Below are 21,192 nucleotides of genomic sequence, written 5' to 3'. Positions count from 1 at the left end.
TGTGTTTAGAAATAATTTTAAAATTTTATTTTATTTTTAATTGTGTGCATGTGTGAATGTGTGTGTGTGTGTGTGTGTGTGTGTGTGTGTGAGAGAGAGAGAGAGAGAGAGAGAGAGAGAGAGAGAGAGAGAGCATGTGAGTACAGGCATGTGTTATGGAATAATCTTTTTGTATACTCTGAAAATTTTTCAATCAGATTGGTTTAATAAAAAGCTGTACAGACAATAGCTACACAGGATTTTCAGGGCAGAGAGGATATTGGAAAGAAGAACAGAGATGTGGAAGTCTCCAGCCAGACTTCCAGCAGGAAGTAGCAAGAGTAATGGTAATAAAGTCATGAGACAAAAAGTAAATTAATAGAAATGGGGTAATTTAAGTTATAAGAGCTAGTTAGAAACAAGCCTAAGCTATCAGCTGAGATTTCACAATAAATAAGTCTCTGTGTTCTGATTTGGAAGGCGGCTTGAGGAGAGAAAAATCCTATTTCACAGGTGCTTGTGGAGGCCAGAAGAAGGTGTCAGAGCCTTTCAAGATGGAGTCACAAGCTGCTGTTTTTGTGTTGTCTGAAGTGTAACTGAGAACTGATTTTGGGTTCTCTGCAAGAATAGATTGTGCTTTTAACTGCTGAACCATCACATTACTCTAGCCCCATTTTTTTTTTTAAAGACTGTAAATAACTATGAGAACTTCTTTGGAAATATATTGTCAATATAAACAAATCTTCTGATTTTAATGGTGGACCAAGAGAACAAGGCTCAGTTTATATTCTCTGTGCTTGCTTTTGTTTAAGTAAAATGAAATAAGGCAAAAAGACTTTGTAGTGATAGAAGGCATGGTAGAAGTCATTTTTGCGGATGGCGAGGAGAGATTTCTAAACGGAGAGAGTGGTGGTCTGTATTTAAACTTCAGTGATGCTGTCATGGATAGAAGTCCAGATTATGGAAATAAGCAATCTTGCCAGTTATAATCTGCTATCTTTTTTGTTGTTCTGATTAAGAAATGAACTAAACTGTTTATTTATTTTTTATTTTTTTGAAACTCATGGCTAAGTGGTATTGCTGACCATACTGTCCTAGGGGCTATGGTGGCTGCTCAGTTACCTTAGAGCATAAGTATGGAACAGACTAGCTGTCTCCAAAGCTTCTGGGGATTCTCATGTCTGATTGCCATTGTTACTAATTGCAAAACTTTTAAAGAAATGGCTAAGTTTAGGAACATTCATGAGGATGTCTTTAAATAAATTCTTACTTAATATTTGGTCTTCCTGGTTTAGGATAGTTGAAAAATATTTAATATCAGTTGATGACCTGATATTAATATAATCTTGGTTATAACACATACAACATACATGATTATATAAGAAGTATAACATGATTATAATTAATGTAAGATAATAAATATCAGGTCATGAACTAATATTTAAATATTTAGTTTACTAATTAATTAATTAATTAATTAATTAATTAATTAAAACCTTCAAATATCAGTTCATGACCTCAAACAACTTGTCAACCAGCATATCTACTTTACTTTATTCTTGGAGGCTACTTGAAAATGTATTTAATGGTTGGAGAGAAGCAGTGGTGATTAACTGGATTGTGTTTAATCCAGTCTACGACAGAATAATTCCTGTATAGAAGGCCATGGCATTTGTTACCTTCCTCATGCCAAATATTTATATGGTTCTTATTATACTGCTTTTGTTTAATTTATTCTAATCTTATGTCTTAAGTCCTTGGCCTTTGAAGGCAGAATTTGATGTGTGTTGTGTGTAAGAATCATTTGATTATGTTATTAAGGCTGAAGATTTCTAAGCCAATCTTCTGATTTTGATGGGAGATGAAGGGCCCTGCATCTTTTTCTTCCCCTCCTTTGCTTACTCCCTCTTTCCCTCCCTTTTTTCCTTTCTTCCTTTCTTCCTATGTGGCTCTGGGATGAACTCAGGACTTTATACACTTAGACAAAGCCTCAGACATTCCAGTTTGCGCTTTTACCAACCACTGCAAGATGATTTTGGGAAGGTAATTCAATGTTCTGAAACATGAGAAACACAGTTTTAAGCCCACTACCACTTATGGTAAAACTGACTTTGCATTTTTGGGCACCCCCCTTTTCTTTTGAGATCTTTGGTTTGTTTTTGTTTTTTTTTTTTTTTTTTTTTTTTTTTTTTTTTTTCAAGCAAGGGGTTTAAATTGTTCAGGGGTTAGATGGATGTGGGAAAGCAATTGATGCTTTTAAAATAAAACTAGGAGTTCAGGAGCTGCTCCCACCATGAATCACATTGTCTATGACCTGGATAAAGCTGAGTGACAGACAGGGCTGTTATTACTTCAGGCAGGCACTCCTTAAACTTCTGGAGTTTATGAGTAAGTTTCAGAGCCATGGAATTCTGAAGCCATTTCTGGTACATGTAGCTTCATGTCATCTTTATGATGGTAAAATGGTCTTTACCGTATACCCCTATCGTTTTTGTTTGTCATGATGCAGATAAAAGAACAAGATGCAAGAGAGCTTCTACTCATGCCTATCTTTGCTTCATTGCTTATTCACTGGGAATAATTTAGGAAAGCACTGATTACTAATTAGTGGCTCAGCATCAACAAATGACCCTACAGGTATTAATTTGCAAAGTCATGAAATAGATGTGTGCCACGGGGTTCTTTTCTTACCTTTTATTTATTTACTTATTTTTTAAATGCATTTCTAAGAAATTCTCTAAAGCACTGAGCTAGGTTTTTGCTGTCAAAGTGGACTGATTTTCCTTTCACAGATTGGAAGTGTGCCACTATCCCATTCATTACGATGGGTTGTGTGGTGTGGACTTTGACTTTAAAACTCATCCCTTAAAAATTCCTTTTAACCTGGAGTTTTTCCCAGGCATACTATGTCTCTTGGCCTATGTGATTAGTAGAGATGCAGACTACAAAATCAGAGTTAGTAGTTTTCCATCTGACAGCTGTTCTCTTTCTTCTATCTATAAACCTTTGACATTTTAACTTTGAAGTCTTTTGTTGGAGAAGCAACAGGAGAAACTAGAAAACATGTTACTCTTGACAAACATCTTAAGCTATTCACTTTTATTGTATTTAAAACTAAAATAAATGCTGGCAAGACAGGGGGTACTATTGAACTGGATTCTAAGTTGTCAAAATGTCTTTTGATATTTTGACATATAAGAGTGGTACTCATATCTTTTAGTGTCATTTCCCCTTTTGTTTTGTCTAAGTTAAAATGATTTAAAGCAAGGTAAGCACTGAGAATTTAAACTCACTGAAAATGGTCATGTTAAAAATTGGCTCATTCCATTTCCACTCACTTACTTACATTTCCTGTCTGGTTCCTTCCAGGCAACTGTACCTTCTGCTTCCCTTTCCCTGTCTGCTTGTGACCTCTCCTTTCCCTTCCTCCCACACACAGATGAAGGGCTGAAGAGATGACCCAATGGCTAAGAACACTTGTTGCTCTTGCAGAGATCCGGAGTACAATTCCTAGCACCCACAGGGTAGCTTATAACCTTTGTTCCAGGTCTAAGGGTTCTGATGCTCTCTTCTGACTTTCATGGACACCAGGCACACATGGGGTAGACAAACACACATACAGACAAAATGGTTATACACATAAAATAGAATAAAAACACCTTTGAAAAAAGATTCAAATAGCAATGAAAAGGGAGACATAACAATGGACATAGGAAAAACAGAGAATCTTCAGGACATACTTTGAAAACATGTACTCCACAAAATTCAAAAACTTAATGGAAATGAACAATTTTCTGGATAGATATCACTTACCAAAATTAAATTAAGATAAAATAAGCAATTTAAATAGATGTGTAACCTCTAATGAAATTGAAGCAGTCATCAAAAATCTGCCTCCCCCCAAAAAACAAAACAAAACAAAACAAAACAACAACAACAAAAAAACAAAACAAAACAAAACAAAAAAAACCCAGGGCCAAAGGGTTTTAGTGTAGAATTCTACCAGAAATTAAAAGAACACCTAATACTAATACTACTCAAAGTGTTCCATACGATAGAAGCAGAAGAGTCATTGTTAAACTCTTTTTAGGAGGCTACAGTTGCCCTGGTACCCAAGCCACACAAAGATACATGTAAGAAAGAGAACTACAGACCAATATCCCTCATGAACATTAATGCAAAAATACTGGCTAATCGAATCCAAGAACACATCAGAGAAATCATCCATCATGACCATGTAGGCTTCATTCCAGGGATTCTGGGATAGTTCGCCATATGGAAATTTATCAGTGTATTCCACCATATAAACAAACTGAAAAAGAAAACCCACATGATCATTTCACTAGATGATGAAGAAGCCTTTGACAAAATCCAACACCCCTTCATGATAAAGGTCTTGGAAAGATCAGGGATAACAGGAACATAACTTAATATAATACAAGCAATATACAGCAAACCAACATCAAACTAAATGGAGAGAAATTCATTGTGATTCCTCTAAAACTAGGAAGAAGACAAAGCTGCCCACTCTCTCCATATCTCTTCAATATTGTACTCGAGGTACTAGCTAGAGCAATAAGGCAACCAAAGGAGATCAACTGGATACAAGTTGTAAAGGAAGAAATCAAACTTTCACTATTTGCAGATGATATGATCATTTACACAAGAGACCCAAAAACTTTATCAGGGAACTCCTACAGCTGGCAAACACCTTCAGAAAAGTGGCAGGAGAGTAGCCCTACTATATACAAATGGTAAAAGGGGCTGAAAAAGAAATCAGAGAAACATCACCCTTTAAAATAGCCACAAACAACATCAAATATCTTGGGGTAACACTTTCCAAACAAGTGAAAGGCATATATTATAAGAACTGTGAGTTTTTAAAGAAAGAAATGGGAATCTTGCCAAAGCAATACACGGATTCAATGCAATACCCATCGAAATCCCAGCACAATTCTTCACTGACCTTGAAAGAACAGTCCTCAACTTGATATGGAAAAACAAAAGACCCAGAATAGCCAAAACAACCCTTGTACAATAAAGGAATTTCTGGGGCCATCACCATCCCTGACTTCAAACTCTATTATAGTGCTATAGTCCTGAAAACAGCTTGGTATTGGCACAAAAATAGACAGGTAGACCAATAGAATCGAATTGAAAACCCTGATGTTAATGCCTATGAACACCTGATTTTTGACAAAGATGCTAAATCTATACAATAGAAAAAAGAAAGTGTCTTCAACAAATGGCACTGGCATAACTGGATACTTGGTGTGTAGAAGACTGCAGATAGATCCATGTATATGGCCATGAATAAAACTTAAGTCCAGATGGATCAAAGACCTTAACATAAACCCAGCCACACTGAACCTCATAGAAGAGAAAGTGGAAGGTACCCTTGAATGAATTGGTACAAGAGATAGCTTCCTGAACATAATTCCAGTAGCACAGGCACTACGATCAACAATTAATGAATGGGACCTCCTGAAACTGAGAACCTTCTTTAAGGCAAAGAACACAGTCAATAAGACAAAACGGCAGCCTACAGAATGGGAAAAGATCTTCACCAACCCCACATCTGACAGAAGACTGATTTCCAAAATATACAAAGAACTCAAGAAGCTAGTTAACAAAACAGCAAATAAATCAATTAAAAAGTGGGAACAGAACTAAATAGAGAATTCTCAATGGAGTGAGTGAAAGACACTGAACGAAAGTATCCTTAGCTATCAGGGAAATGCAAATCAAAAGAACTCTGAGATACCATCTTACTACCATCACAATGGCTAAAATAAAATACACCAAAGACAGTTAATGTTAGAGAGGATGTAGAGAAAGGGGCACACTCTTCTACTGCTGGTTGGCAGTTCCTCAGGAAAATGGAAATTAACCTACCTCAAGATCCAGTAATTCCACTGTTAGGCATATACCCAAAGATGCGCATTCATACAAGGACATCCATTCATCTATGTTCATAGCAACATTATTTTTAATAGCCAGAACATGGAAACAACATAGATGCCCCTCAACTGAAGAATAGATGGAGAAAATGTTGTACATTTACACAATGGAGTACTACTCAGTGGAAAAACACAATGGAATCCTGAAATTTTGCAGGGAAATGTATGGATCTAGAAGAAGCCATCCTGATTGAGCTAACACACTCACAAAAAGACGAACATGGTATATATGGATTTTAAACATAGAGCAAAGGATTACCAGCCTACAATTCACACTGCCAGAAAAGCGAGGATACAAGGGAGACCCTAAGAGAGACACACATGTGCCCTCGAGAAGGGGACATGATCTCCCAAGTAAATCGGAAGCATGGAGGGAAGGGAGAGGGAGTTAGGAGAAAAAGAAGGGCAGAAGTGGAGGGGAGAGATGAGCATGAGGGACCAGGAAGATTGAGTCAGGGAAAGAATAGAGGAGAGCTAGAAAAGAGATACCATAATAGAGGGAGCCATTCTAGATTTTAGGAGAAATATGGCACCAGAGAAATGCCCAGAGATATACTACAATGAACCTAACTAACAATCTAAGCAATAGTGGAGTGGCTACCTTTAATGTCCTTCCACAGTAATGAGATTGATGACCAGCTTACATGCCATCTTAGAGCCTTCATCTAGTAGCTGATGGAAACAGAAGCAGACACCCACAGTTAAACACTAGCCGAACTCCTGGAATCCAGTTACAGAGAGAAAGGAGTGATGAGCAAAGGAGTCAAGACCAGGCTGGAGAAACCCACAGAATTGGCTGACTTGAACAAGGGGGAGCTCATGCACCCCAGTCTGATAGCTTGGAAACTAGCATAGGACTGACCCAGACATCCTGAATGTGGGCATTAGTTAAGAGGACTGGGCAGTCTATGCAGTCTCTGGTAGTGGATCATTATCCCTTGTATACGAATGGACTTTGGGAGCCATCCCACATAGAGAGATACTTTTTCAGCCTAGACACAATGGAGGGAGGTCATAAGCCCTGCCCCAAATGATATGGCAGACCTTAAGACTCCCCATGGAAGGCCTCACCCCTTCCTGGGGAGCAGAAATGGAATGGGCTGGGGTTTGGTGGGGGTATTAGGGGAGATGGGAGAGTGAGGGAACTGGGATTGACATACAAAACAACCTTGTTTCAAATTTAAATAAAAAAAAGGAAAAAAGAAAAAAAAAAGATTCAAATATCAAGCCTCAAATAGCAATTTCGCCACCTATGATTTGACCTGATTTTTGCATAACCACTTGGGTTAATGAGTTAGGAGTCACCAGTGTGGTGTATCTGCTTGTCTCCCATTTACTTTGGTGTTAAAATTAGGCTGTTTGTCTTTGACTCACTTTCATAATTCAAATCTACAGCTTAGGGCTTGGCTCTTTTTCAAAGTGAAAATTCTTGACAGGCAATTCCTGGCATACAGTGGTAGCTTAAAAGTGCATTGCGTGAATGAATGAACGAATGAATGTTTAAAATCCATATGCCTCCCCTTCCCATATAGCTTTTATATTCTAGAGTGGGAATTGCAGTGGGTTCCGCTTTATATTTTCCTGGGAAATCTATTTGAATATCCACCCCCATCAAGTGGCCCTATGAAAAAGGACTGAATCAATGGAGCAATAAATAGCTATGTTCCTTTTTATATTTTGTTTTCTGTGTCATACAAATATTCTCTTTGAGGTCATGCATTTACTTATACTCCACAGAGGAAAACCTGTTTCTTTTTTATAATCTGTGGATGCCATGGCTGTCTATATACATCGATTTGCTTTTGGTTTGGCATCCTAAACTCTGGAGAATTGTGTAGAGGAAAAGGATCAAGTTGAGGAGGCAGAAGCATCCCTGTGCATTTCTCTCATCATGCTTCATGGCTGTCTTGCTGTTTCTTAGCTTCTCTTTCCTGGTCTAGGAAACATAAATGCTGGGTTATGAAAGGTAAGAAATGCGTATTCTAGCTAGGCCTTTGTGGTGCACACCTTTAATCCCAGCACTTGGAAGGCAGAGGCAGGCAAATCTCTGTGAGTTCCAGGCCAGCTTGGTCTACAGAGCTCGTTTCAGGACAGGCTCCAAAACAATACAGAGAAACCCTGTCTCAATTCCCCCCTAGCCCCTAAAGAAGAAAAGAGAGAGAGAGAGAGAAAAAAAAAAGAAATGCTATTCTCCAAAGTGGAATTTTAACTGTCATCCTGACTGGTATCCATGTCAGCTAGACAGTACATTGAAAATGAAGAGCCCTAGACTACACTTCACCAGCTCATTGCCCTTCTTGGAGACTTGCCTGAAATTTTATAAATGCTCTGGACATTTTTATTGTAGCCTTACATTGAGATTTGCTCCCCTTGCCCAATGTCATGTGAGCTCTGAGGTAGAAAATGAAATGTAAAACAGTTCCAAAGGCCATTTCATTTCTATAGTCATAACAAAAAATAGTACTTTTTAAAAAAAGTCTAATGACTGATGGAACTGTGAGGAGTGTTTAAAAGAATAAGTGAAGAGCATTGATTACATTATTTGATGAGGAAGTTATAGAAAACAAGATGTCCATGGACAATTTTGTTTATTTTTAACCATGAAACAATAATAGCCTTTATATGTGAGCTTTAGATGCTCTAATTTGCCCTCCTGGCTTTTGTTCCTTTTGTCTTCCTTAGAACTCTTGCTCCTTGCCTTCTAGTATGTAGATATCTATTCATCACACTGACCTGATGATGGGCAAGAATCTTGTCTTATTGGATCTGCTCTTCCATAAGACTGCCAGTTCTACCCTTTCATTACATTTTTTTTCTTAATTTTCTTTGACCACTGTTTGTTTAAATCTGTCCTTCTCAGGAGTCAGGTCGGCTCTCTTCTTGCAGTCTAAGGGAGTGATCAGTGACACACATACCACTGTCTGTATGGTGTGCTGTTAATAACACGACACAATTTTATCCCTGAGGGTCTTGGTACAGAACAGCGCATTATTAGATGCATTGTAGACAATGTCAATGACCCTCATTCTGTGAGTTTAACACAGGGTCATAGGTGAAGCTCATGAGATCCAGTTGCAGGGATCTAATTCCTAATTCCTTCCTCAAACTTGGGCTGTTGTATTGAGTAGGGATCAGTTAGCATTGGTAGCAGGATAGCTCAGCTTATATTTCTTTTTTTCTCTGATCCGGTTCTCTCTTGATCCCAGTCTTTCTGAACCTGTACCAGTTGCCGTGAGTGATGCCCATGGCTCAGTATTGGCTGGAAAGATCTTCATATAGCCTTACCTTCTTGCCTGTTTTTGTTCAGTTCTTCTTTCCATGGAAATTCATGTTTTATGATCTCTCCCTTATTTCTTAGGGACAAGATGTCATTAAGGTCACAGCTGATGTAATTAGATGACCCTAAGATCTTTCTTTGACCCTTAGCTATAGGACAGAGGATAGATTGCATGACACCTCTCAGTTCCTGTTCATTTCATAATATGTACTAAATTATAGTACTCATTGGATTGTAATGTGGGATTTAATTGAAATAAATGTGTGCTGAAAATAACTACCGAGAACTATCAATTGTGGTTATTGGTATTTGTGGCCACTAATTACAATGGGCACGTGGGACAGGGTATGTTAAAGAAAAGCAGCAGACTTTGTATTTTACTGTGGTAGGTTTACATTGCCAGATTCTGAAAGCATAAAGAGAAGATATGATCCTTGCCTTTAAGGCATTTATGGTCTCTTAGTAATAAGGCATACATATCATTTCATACATATGAAGACTATAAACAATGTTGTAAGATTGTCAAAGGAGTCAGTGGACTCATGGAAGAGAAAATGATCACTATTTACAGTTTGAGTCAGTTAAGTATAAATGTAGTGGGAATAACGTAAAATAGTTCCTTTATGTGTGGATGTTTCTTTGTATTTAAAGGAACACTCACAAGCATGAATCAAGTGGACTTTTATGTGGCATAGAAAAGGCTTTCGTTTTTGAAGACATCTCACTGTAATTTGAGCAAATACTGCCATAATAAATACAGGCCGACTGCTGGTAGGGAAGCCGTCTCTTAGAGCTGCCCTGGGCAACCTGCCAGCAGTGGTACTCCTCTCCCACTACATTCTTTGGTAAGCAAAATAACAAGATGATTCTTCTAATGTAGACAAGTATTGGGTCTTGTGCCTGTGATCTTGTTACCATCATGGTCCTGTGTAGAGGATCATGCTGTAGAGTAAGGTGAGTGTGGTTCCTGTCATTGTGGAATAGCTAGATGAAGCAAGGTGCTGTCCCTTAAGATGAATGAATTTCTGAGAAGATTGCCTTATACATGATTCCTTCTCATTGATCTGCAATGGAAGGAAGGGAGTGTATAAGCTGTCATGTTCTGTTGTGTACAACTTACTGGAAATAAACAACTTATAGTAACAAAAAGCTGAGGTCAATGAATAACATGTTTCTCCTCTTCCTTTCCATTTACTGCACATAGTTGACACTCCAGATCCTTATGTGGAACTCTTCATCTCTACAACCCCTGACAGCAGGAAGAGAACAAGACACTTCAATAATGACATAAATCCTGTGTGGAATGAGACCTTTGAGTTCATTTTGGATCCTAATCAGGAAAATGTTTTGGAGGTAAGTGAATCATCCGGGGGCAGTGGACAGGGCTCATTCCTAAGGAGAGAGACACCTTGCCTTTTACCTGCTGCCTTTTTTCCCCTTTTGTCATTGCCTGTGAACTGGGTGCCCTGCTTGCTGAGCCTTTGAATGGTATGCATGAGTCATGTGAGTGTCCACGTGGAATTTCAGGATGCTTGTACGGTTTGGAGAGGATGCATTTTTCTGTTCTAAAGATGAGATTAAAAACAAAAAGCAACAGAATAGAAGTTGTATCCGTTCCTTTTAGTACATATTTACATGGAATTTTTTCTTTAAAACAGTTGGGTTTTTTATATTAATTTCTCCTTGATATTTCAAAACATAGAGATAGTAACATTCCATTTGTGTAAATAATGGTCAATTAGAAATATGTACAATTTATTGCTTTAAATAGAAATGTCATCGATAAGGGGAAAAAATGAAAGTATTGTGTGTTACATATTGAGACCACTAGGGGATGTGTGTAGAGCTCCATTGTCTAGAGTGACTGTAATTAAAAAACAAAAGCAAAACCAAAAAATTGAGGGTCATAAGGAACTGTGAAATAGTAATTACTTTTTTGAGATAGACTCTTTCTTCCATGTCTGGCTAACATAGGACCTGCTTTGTAGACCAGGTTGGCCTCAAACTCCAGTTATTGGCCTGCCTTGCCCCTTGATTGCTGGCTGGTATTAAAGATTTTATGTAAACTTACCTGGCCAAGAACATTATTTTTTTTTAATCGGACAGCAGGTTTTTAGTATTTTGTTTTGTAATTTCATGTGTAGAATATTTTGCCTGAATGTGTGTGTATAAACTATGTACATAAAATGCCCCATGGAAGTGAGACAGGAGCATTAAATTCTCTGTAACTGAAGTTGCAGATAGCTGTGACCCACCATGGGTACTGGGAATTGAAATTAGTTCCTTTTGGAAGCACATCTAGTGCTCACAACTGCCACACCATCACTCTAGTCCCTCATGATAGACATTTCAGATAAGATTCCTGGAAATAGCTTAACCCTTTTTTGCATTGTAGATAACATTGATGGATGCCAATTACATCATGGATGAAACCCTAGGCACAGCTACATTTCCTGTATCTTCTATGAAGGTGGGAGAGAAGAAAGAAGTCCCTTTTGTTTTCAATCAAGTAAGTAGCAGCAAAGTCACCTCCCATTCCACGTTCCATATGCATCGATTTATTTTAGAAAGTTGGCTTCATGTTTAAAAACTTATATTTCTTTATAGAATGCTTTCCCTTTCATTCTGCTTGCTCTTTTACCTCCTGTCCTTACCTTGTGATCTCTTGTTATTCTTTGTGGTGCTGGGGCATGGACCCAGGACCTTACATGGGCTAAGCAAACACCACTGACCTATATCCAGGGACCCCCATGCTAATATCTTATCATTAAATATGTAAACCTTGATTGAGGTGATAAATACAATAAGACAGTAATTTTTTGTTGTTCCAAGTAATAAAATTTGAATTAAGCAGTAGCTTTGGACTGTACTGGAGGATCCATCAATACAAAACATTTGGGATAATAGGATGTTGTAAAATGCGAACCATTTCAACATTTTTGTGCTACTTTTTTGGAACATGTATTTACTATTACTATTATAAACACACATATAATATTGAATATATTGCTATAGACTAAGCATGTCTAAGGAAATAATTCTGCCTAAAATTATTAGGGCCACATCAGAGAGAAGTCAGAAGGGATGGTGTTAGTTTATTTTTATTATCTTTATACTTTAGTAGTTGTCACAGTTTGGTAGTCATTTATGAATAAAAATGCCTTGGGAAAATGATTTGTGCAGAACAAACTCATTGTATCTTAATGGATGATAAATGTATAAGGAACAAATTAGAGAATTTGTGGTGAGATGTGCAGTTTACTGGTCAATTCAGTTAAAACATTTTATCATGTCCATGGAAACACCATTTTCACTCATCTTAAGAATGACTTTCATGTTCTTCTACTTACACAAACCTCTCACCCTTAACTCTCAGTTGCTCCATGCTGCCTAACTTATTGCAAGCTCTAATGATCCCCCAGGATAATCCATGGTATTGTTTGGTACTAGCTTATTTATAGTGCCCAATTTATCAAATATCAGTGGCAATAAAGTTATATAAGCTAAGAGAACTGAAATACTAATTTATGTGTCTTCAGTTTCTACCTGGCTTATGCACACTACTAACTCAGAAGTTAACTTAAGATCACAGGTTTCTTGAGTGTACTCATGATCTGATCACTCAGAGAATTTGAGAAACTCCATCTGTGCATTCTCCATGGGCCCTTTCCCTGCTCTGGAGGGCATTTCAGTCAACAGTTGTGAGCCCTACTTCTTTGTGGATACCTTTTTAACAATTTAATTCACTCATCCATTTTATGAACATTTATCAAAAATCTACAATGTACCAGCCATTGTGTTTGTACAAGGCAAGTAAGAACAGGAAGTTATTTCCTCAATTATAGTTCTTTGAGTTAGAGGTGATATTGAAGTTTTTAATGGGAAGTAGAAGGAATTGGATGTGTGTGTGTGTGTGTGTGTGTGTGTGTGTAATATTAAATAACCATGCATTGAAACAAATATCAATGATATATGTATAGAGTTTAATGAGAGGGCAGAATAAAGGAAGTTTGTGTTGTGAGAGGAAGTATTGCGGTAAATAAGGATCAGGATAAACAAATAGGCCGAATAGATGTTTATTTAGGGAGAAATAACTTACAACCTAGACAGATGAACACCAGGAAATTTAACCCGATCTTCTCCTCTCCGAGTCACGCCAGAAAGAGGGCGCCTTTCTGGCCCCCTCCGACCTCCTTCCACAGGTCACTTCCGCATGGCTCCACCCCCCCAATGGGCGTGGTCAGTGCTACAGAAGGAGACAAAGTGAATATCCCACTACAAGGAAGCCCCAGGTGATTTGAACAGTTGTAACAGTGAACATAGCGGTTAACACCTTGACATTGAAGGTAGTCCATTTGGCCTTTGAATTACTTATTATCTTTTTCATCCTGGAACTTTAATAGTTCCCTTGTGGCTCATCTTATTCACCTGTGAAAATAGAGATAATATCTTATAAGGGATTTATTATGGTAACTGTATACATTAGAACATAATGAATACCATATAAGTTTAATTATAACTTTTTATAATTTATTGCATAAAATATAAATTGTACATCATTTAGATAGTTTAAATATTAATTACGGTGCATTCTACTTTCAGTATGTAATGATCATTGAAACATATAAATAGTAAACATGCTATGTGCATATATATATGTACCATGCTTACAGCAGTGGCTGGTTCATGTTAAGCACTATGGATGGATGAATGTGTTTTGCTTTTGCTGCTGGTATGACTTGAAAAGAGACTAGTGTTTCATGAGGCAGAGAAATAGTTTCCAGCATTCTAGACAGAAGCAATTGCAAAAGCGTTGTCTTGAAAGAAGGCTGCAAGATGGGGCTTGCCAAGTACACAGTGTAGTAGTAGGGCAAAGAGCACAGATGTGGTCAGAAACATCTGAAGGTCCTGCCTGGGATTTTAATAAGAGAACCTTATAAGCATGGATTAGCCTTTCCAAAACAGGCCTTTTATTTTCAATACCTGCTCCAAAAGACTGATTATGAAAGGAGACATTATGGAAAAAAATATATTTCCTCTCCTGTCATTTCCTATGGTTAAGTTGTATAACCCCCAAGCTCCATAGAGGCTTTCTACATTCCTGAATTCAAAGTAGGTTATGTAATTGCTTTCCTTAGTGTGTCTGGGAAATTGCCAAAGAACATTTCTTCATACTTTTCTCTCTAGAGTCTCTTGGAATTTGTATTTGGAGTCAATCCTTTGCATTGATGAGCTGTGATGGTCCTTGGGAGGAGAGTCTGGGGCTCTTGCTTGGATCATGTGGGAGTGTCCTATGGGAGCCTTCTCATCCTCTTCTCTACTTGATATAGGATCTGCCCTAGGTGGGTGGTTTTCTGCCTGTAAAGCTCACAGACATGTAAGACAGAATGAGCCACCAGGGAATGCTGGGAACATGCAGACTTAAATAAACCCTGAAGATGGCTGTAGCAATATGACATAATAAGAAGAGCTCTTGGCCTTAGTGAAAAAAGCACAAAAATTAAAAGTCAAGATATTACTAGGCTAAGTCCCTCAAACTTTTGGCATCTGAAAGTTAATCTGACTCAACACAGAGTGGTGTCTATAGCCAGGAGACATCTGGAGAATCAACAAGAACCTCCAATTGGTTGGGAATGACTCCCAGGACCAGTTCTGGCCATTTGGGGGTTTAACGTCTGGAAGCTTGTTTGTCTTGTCTTGACACTGCTCTCCTTCCAGATGTTTGAATTGTCATTTGCTTTTCTCTGAGTCTCACTTTCATCCTTAAAATGAGAGCTTAGAATGCATTATCTCCTAGCTCTCCAGCTTAGTTCACTTGACTGAGTTCCCCATAAAACTCTCAATTCTTCTTTCACAGACAAAAAATAAAAACAGCAAGAGTAAAACTTCCATTTGCATATTATATAATTTCAAAATTCTGACTTTGTCAGTAGAATGACAAGTTTTAGTATGAAGAGAATGTGCATTCTTATTGCATGCCTGAAACTTGCTAAGCATTGCAGAGGCATGAACGTTCATTTTCAAGAAACCAGTAATCTGTTTAAAAAGTATATAGTCATGTGTAAAGTGATATGCGAGGAGCTTGTAAGTTCCGTGTAACTTACTTCATGACGAGAAAACAGCAGATGACATGATGGGCAATGTCCTCATATTCTTGTAAGGATGGTAAAGATACAACGATGAGCAAATGAGTAATCACTCAGCACTAGTGAGTGATAGATATCAGGAAGAAAATTCCACAAACAACATAATAGAGCTGGGTGTGGTGACACATGCCTGTATTGTGAGCGCTAGGGAGGCTGAGGCAGGAAGAAAATGATTCTTGGGCCAGTGTAGCCTGTATAGCTAGATCCTGTCTTTTAAAAGCAAAAGAGGGGCTGGAGAGCTGGCTCAGTGGGTAGAGGTACCTTCTGCCAAGCCCAAGAAACTGGGTTTGACCCAAGAACCACATGCTGGAGGGAGATAAGTAACTTCTCCAAATTGTCATCTCACCTTCACATAAAAGTGCTTGTGGCATGCATAGGAGACCATGTGCATACATACATACATGCACACAAAATAAATAGATAGAATATGAAACAACAGCAACAACAACACCCCCAACCCTTCTGACAGTTTGACATAGAAGTTGGTTTGCAACTAAAGTTTATAGTTCATATAGTCAGGAAAGAAGGCCTTGGCCTCTCTAAAGCATTCTAATGCTCAACAAAATTTTATTATAAAGTTTTTCAAACATAAAACATTCAAGTTTTTCTTCAGTGAACAAGCACATAACTACCATCATGTTCTGTAGTTAACATTGTCCTTATGCATGTATCAAGGTATATTTTTTCATCTCTGATCATGCATTAGGTGATCCTCTTGGGTCCATTTATAAACAGATGTCAGACAGCATCATGCTCTACTGCTAAGCACTTCAGAATATCATTGAGTACCATTCAGGATTTATACATGATTATTTAAAGTGCTGTGTGCCTAGTTCAGCAAATATGTGCCTAGGATTAAAGGAATAAGCCTTCGTACTTTACAAATGAGGTCACATGAACATTCTCTTGCTGTGTTTGTTATCCATTCTCCATTTATTCACAAATAACCACTGAACACCCAGTAATGCACACTCTTTGGCTGGTTTCAACATGAGCAAACAAGCAAGCATGTTTTTCCTTATGGAGCTAATATTCTGTATAGTAAACCATATTGAAAGCAAGTTATAATAGGGAGATATGCTTCTGTCAGTGAGAAAATCAAATGCTTCAAAAACCCAGGAATAAGAATGAAGGGTTTTAGGTAGGGCGTTGGTGGTATAGTGGTGAGCATAGCTGCCTTCCAAGAATGAAGGGTTTTGCACATGTGTGTGGTGAAAAGGGTAGCAAATGACATTATAGAAAATGTGGCTAAGAAAAGAATCTCAGGGGCTAAGGACAGAAGATATCCGAGGTAGGAAGACCCTTCTTATGGTCTGGGAATGTGGGGTAGTGTTGATAGGTGGGAGATTGGAGCTATTAAGAAGTGGGGCTTAGTGGGAGGTGTGTCCTTGTGGGTATTTTTCTCAAAAGGGATTGATGCTTGCCATCCTTGGGAGTGAGGGAATGGTTAAATGAACACAGCTGGTGCCTCCACACTTTTAGCCTTCCTGTTTTGATGTATTGAGTATTTCAATTGTTTCCATACCCTCTGTCATGACTTTAGGCTTCTTAAATTATCTAAGCTATGCAAACCCATGTTCATTATAACATCTAGCTACCATGGTTATAATAACAGTCTAGAAGCCCAGATTGTCTGACAGGCTAAGTAACTGCCAGAAGGAGGATGGCTCCAGTATGGACAGAAAACAAAGAATGGCAAGAGGCTAGGTTCGAAAGGGAAAGAAGGCAGTACATTGTGGGTAACGGAGATATCAAAGGCTCAGCTTGTTCTTGAAGAAAAGCATGGCCAAGGTGACTCACTCACAGGGTAGAGGACAGTTCTCATCAGAATGATTTCAGGAACTGCTGGGGGGGGGAAGCCATCATCTTGGCTGGGCACAGCAAGTACAGGAAGCAGTTTCTAGCTAAGGATAATGAAGAGAGATTGATGCATGAAGGAAGAACAGGTTCAGTGGCTCAGAACCCAGAAGCACATACATGCGAGATGGAAGAATTGACAGCATCTTCCAGTTTGAGTAGTGAATCAGAGCAGGTTTGTGCCCAGGTGACAGGAAACTGAGAGCAAGCAAGGCTAGGCTTTTTCCTAAGAAAGGGTTAGTAATGAAAAAAAAGTTACCATGTAAAGATACCAAGTGTTGAGTTCATTGTCAAAAAAAGTGGATGCCATAAGAGCAGAATGCTTCCCTGGAAAGTGACTAGAGTCGCATTGCAGGATGGCAGACACAAGGAAAACCTCTGTTATCAGCTCTAATGTGTAAGAGTTGAGTCACGGAATTTCTTGGTAGGGGTGAGGGCTGCTGAGTTGGAAAACTGGAATTGCTGTTGGAAGTTCCTCCCTAGACTTCCTTCAGAACACCATGCTTTGAGGATAGTCAGCTGTAGAGCTGGGTCCACAGTTTTTGAAGCAACTGGCACTTCTCAAGTCACAATTGTGTTGTTCTGTTGTAGGTAGAGCTTAGTGAGCACCGCTTCTGTCACCCAAGAGCAGCTGGGACAGGCTAGTGTCAGAGGCAGGGCCTGTGACTAGTGGGAGTTTGTGTTTTGTGACTGATTAGTTTGAGTGATGACATACACTCATGACTCCATATACCCTCGTCTATGAAGCAGGGTTAGATCTAATACCCATCTCTTAGGATTGTGGTTATGGTTAAACATTAATACTGAAAGACAGTACATGGTCCAGTAATCACCAGATGCATATTAAATACTCTCATTATAATTGTAACTGATCCAATTCAACTAAGTGTGAATCACATGCATCATGAAAGGGATTTAGCTGGATATTAAACTTATTTGTCTGTCTTTACTGAAACACAGGTAGAGTTGAATTTGATACTACTATTGATATGAAAATGATTCAGACTACTCTAAGTCACTCATTTCTGAATCCATCAAATACAGTTTTTAGGTTAGATTAGCTCATTTTTGTTCAAAATGATCTAGTACAGTGGTTCTCAATTTTCCTAATGCTGCAACCTTTTAGTACGTTTCCTTATGTTGCAGTGACCCCCCAACCATAACATTGTTGTTATTGCTACTTTATAACTGTAATTTTGCTACTGTTATGAATTATAATGTAAATATCTTTGTTTTCTGGTGGTCTTAGGTGACCCCTGTGAAAGGGTCATTCATCCCCAAAAGAGTCAGGAACCACAGACTGAGAGCCACTGCTCTAGATCTTTCAGAAGTTAGTTAGATGTGTATAGACAAATAGCCCACTTCAAACAAACCACGAAAATGCTACAGTTTGGAAGCCAGTCAGAGAAATTATAGTTCTTTATTTCTCTAGCCTCAGGTTTACACTATGTTTTAATTTTCTGACTTTATTTGGAAGTTAGTATTATTGCTTAGGAATATGCTTAGAAGTACCCATGTTTCATTTTTCTGTGGCGTTTGTCTATTTTGGCTGATGGCTTTCAGCCTTGCTTAGTCATGATTATGACTTGAAAAATTAGTTCTGTGGAAGAGAGAGTGGGAAAAGCTTTAAAATAATAGGAGTTTTGAGTGTGAGTTCAGAATGTTGTGCCAGGGTGATTTCATTGAAGAACTGTCTTGTGTGAAGTCTGTGACTCCATGATAGGTAGGAGACAAAATGGAGTTTGGAGAGACACCAAGACACTAACTACAGAGGCCCAGGGTATGATGTTCAGCAGGGTTTTCTGACATTTCAGTGTGTATAGAGGTGATCCATTTAGTAGAAGTCATACTTTAAAAAATTGTGAATATTTTTTTCTTTTAATTAACACTGGATATAAAAACCAGGGCTGTGTTCTTTGGCCAGCAGTAGGAAAACAATAGTACCATTTCCATACCACTGTGCCATCAACCACACAGCCAGCCAATGCTTTACAGGGCACCATTTTTGCTAATCTAAAATGAGGTGGTTCATTAGGTGCATTCAATGTACTTGATTCATGGTTGCCTTTTCTTAATAGGTTTATCCACATACAGTCCTACACTGATGCCACAATTTCATGAAAAGTCTGGGAATCACTGTCTAAGCTCTTATATTGTTTAGTTTTATGTCAACTTGATACAAGCTAATGTCATTTGAGAGGAGGGAAGCTTAATTAAGAAAAATGCCTCCTTTAAGATAAGGCCACAGACAAGACTGTAGGGCATTTTCTTAATTAGTGATTGATGTGAGGAGGTTCAGCCCATTGTGGATGAATTGATCCCTGGGCTGGTGGTCCTGGGTTCTATAAAAAATCAAGCTGAGCAAGCCAGAAGGAGCAGGCTAGTAAGCAGCACTCTTCCATAGCCTCTGGATCAGCTTCTGCCTCCAGGTTCCTGCCCTATTTGAGTTCCTGCTCAGTTTGATTTTCTTCTCTGACTTTCCCCAGTGATAGACTGTTGCCTAGGAGTGTAAGCTAAATAAACCATTTACTTCTCAAGTTGCTTTTGGTCATGGTGCTTCATCACAGTAAGAGAAACCCTAAGTAAGACAGATGTCAAAAACATCAGATGGTCTCTATTCAGAGTATAGTACAAGTGTAGGTTAAAGACTCCTGAATTTAAGATAGAATGCATTTTTATTTTTGTCTTTGAGCAGTAGGCACTGGGGTGAATCATCTCATATCTCCACAATAGATAACTTTTGAATTACAGGTATGTTAGGATATTCCTGCATTCTTGGTTTCCCTATCTTAGCAGTAAGTTCTATCAAGGAAGTACATCAGAGTTAGCTATAAGCCACAGCATAGTACCTAGCCAGAGGTGTTTGAATAATTTTACTTATGTTAAAGGCTGAAATCCTGAGAATTGCTTAGACGACAATGAAAATAGTAAAGTTTAACATACAAAGCTAGAGAGAGAGAGATCAAGGATTACCAGAGAGAGAAAAGTGGCTTGCTGGCAGTGTTCTAAGAAACCTGGGTTATTGTGCAGAAGCTACTAATTAACTGGCTCTTCATAATTCCAACTTAATGTCCATATTTGGTAAAGGTTAAGTCGAAGAATTGTGAGGTCATAGGAAATAAAGAGGCATAAGCAGCAGGAAAAATAGTGCAGTTTCTTCATCTTTAAAAGCTGCCTAGAGTATCCTCTGGACAACAGCTTTCCCGAATTCTTGAGTCATAGATAAGTCCTGGTAGGAAATGCTAATGTTATGTTAGCCAAGTTTTATATATTAGAAATGGTATTTATGAGTGTCGTCTTTTCATGGCTGTGGCCTACTTTACACTGGCAGAGTTGTAGTCCCCCGTCTTCACTCAGCATGTCCTTCCTTGTATTTTGTTCTTCACAGTATGGAATTACAGGCAGGGTACAGTGATTCTTAACTTTCAAATTTTCATTTTGTTATCTTGCACGGGTCATGTAAATATACACTTAAAATATCTCTGTCATTCCTTTGACAGAGGTAAATAGTTTCGTTGTCAATATGGCAGTCATTTGCCTTTGTTTATACCTAGAGGAAATAAAAGAGAATGAACAGGGTAGGGGGTCAAAATTTGAAATTAATCATTTATTGAAAGGAAACAATACAAATATTAAAGTATGAAGGAAGTATGTTATAGAATACTCAAAACACTCTTTACTGAAATCATAGATTGTCAGCTTAAAATATTTGACTGTATGGATATTTTCAATGTTATAACTTAAAAGTACCTCTTTGTACTTTTACCGTATTTGCTGCTTTAGTTTCAGTTTTCAACAAGAAAATCAATGGCTTAGGTACATTTAAATTTATGTTAAAGTATGAGATGTTCTTTTTTTTTTTTTATAAGCCCTGTTCCAATTCCCTTTACTTTGTCTGACTTAACATGTTCCATGGTAGATGTCAAATTTTTTCTACCCTGTGGAATGCAAAGAAAAGGTTTTTAGTTTCCAC

General features: G+C 38.2%; 1 protein-coding gene across 2 annotated transcripts in view; it reads left to right on the top strand.

Moving 5' to 3' along the window:
• Pla2g4a (phospholipase A2 group IVA) overlaps positions 1-21,192 on the top strand; it is a 141,787-nt gene that overhangs the window by 59,742 nt on the left and 60,853 nt on the right. For both annotated transcript variants that reach the window (XM_051185940.1, XM_051185941.1), the window contains 2 exons: positions 10,421-10,569; positions 11,612-11,725. In XM_051185940.1, the coding sequence (XP_051041897.1) occupies positions 10,421-10,569; positions 11,612-11,725 (263 nt within the window). The remainder of the gene's footprint in view (positions 1-10,420; positions 10,570-11,611; positions 11,726-21,192) is intronic.

Source organism: Phodopus roborovskii, unplaced genomic scaffold (genome assembly GCF_943737965.1).
Source record: "Phodopus roborovskii unplaced genomic scaffold, PHOROB, whole genome shotgun sequence".
Lineage (NCBI taxonomy): Eukaryota > Metazoa > Chordata > Mammalia > Rodentia > Cricetidae > Phodopus > Phodopus roborovskii.
The sequence above is the reverse complement of the archived record's forward strand: the minus strand, read 5'-3'. Positions and strand labels throughout refer to the sequence as shown.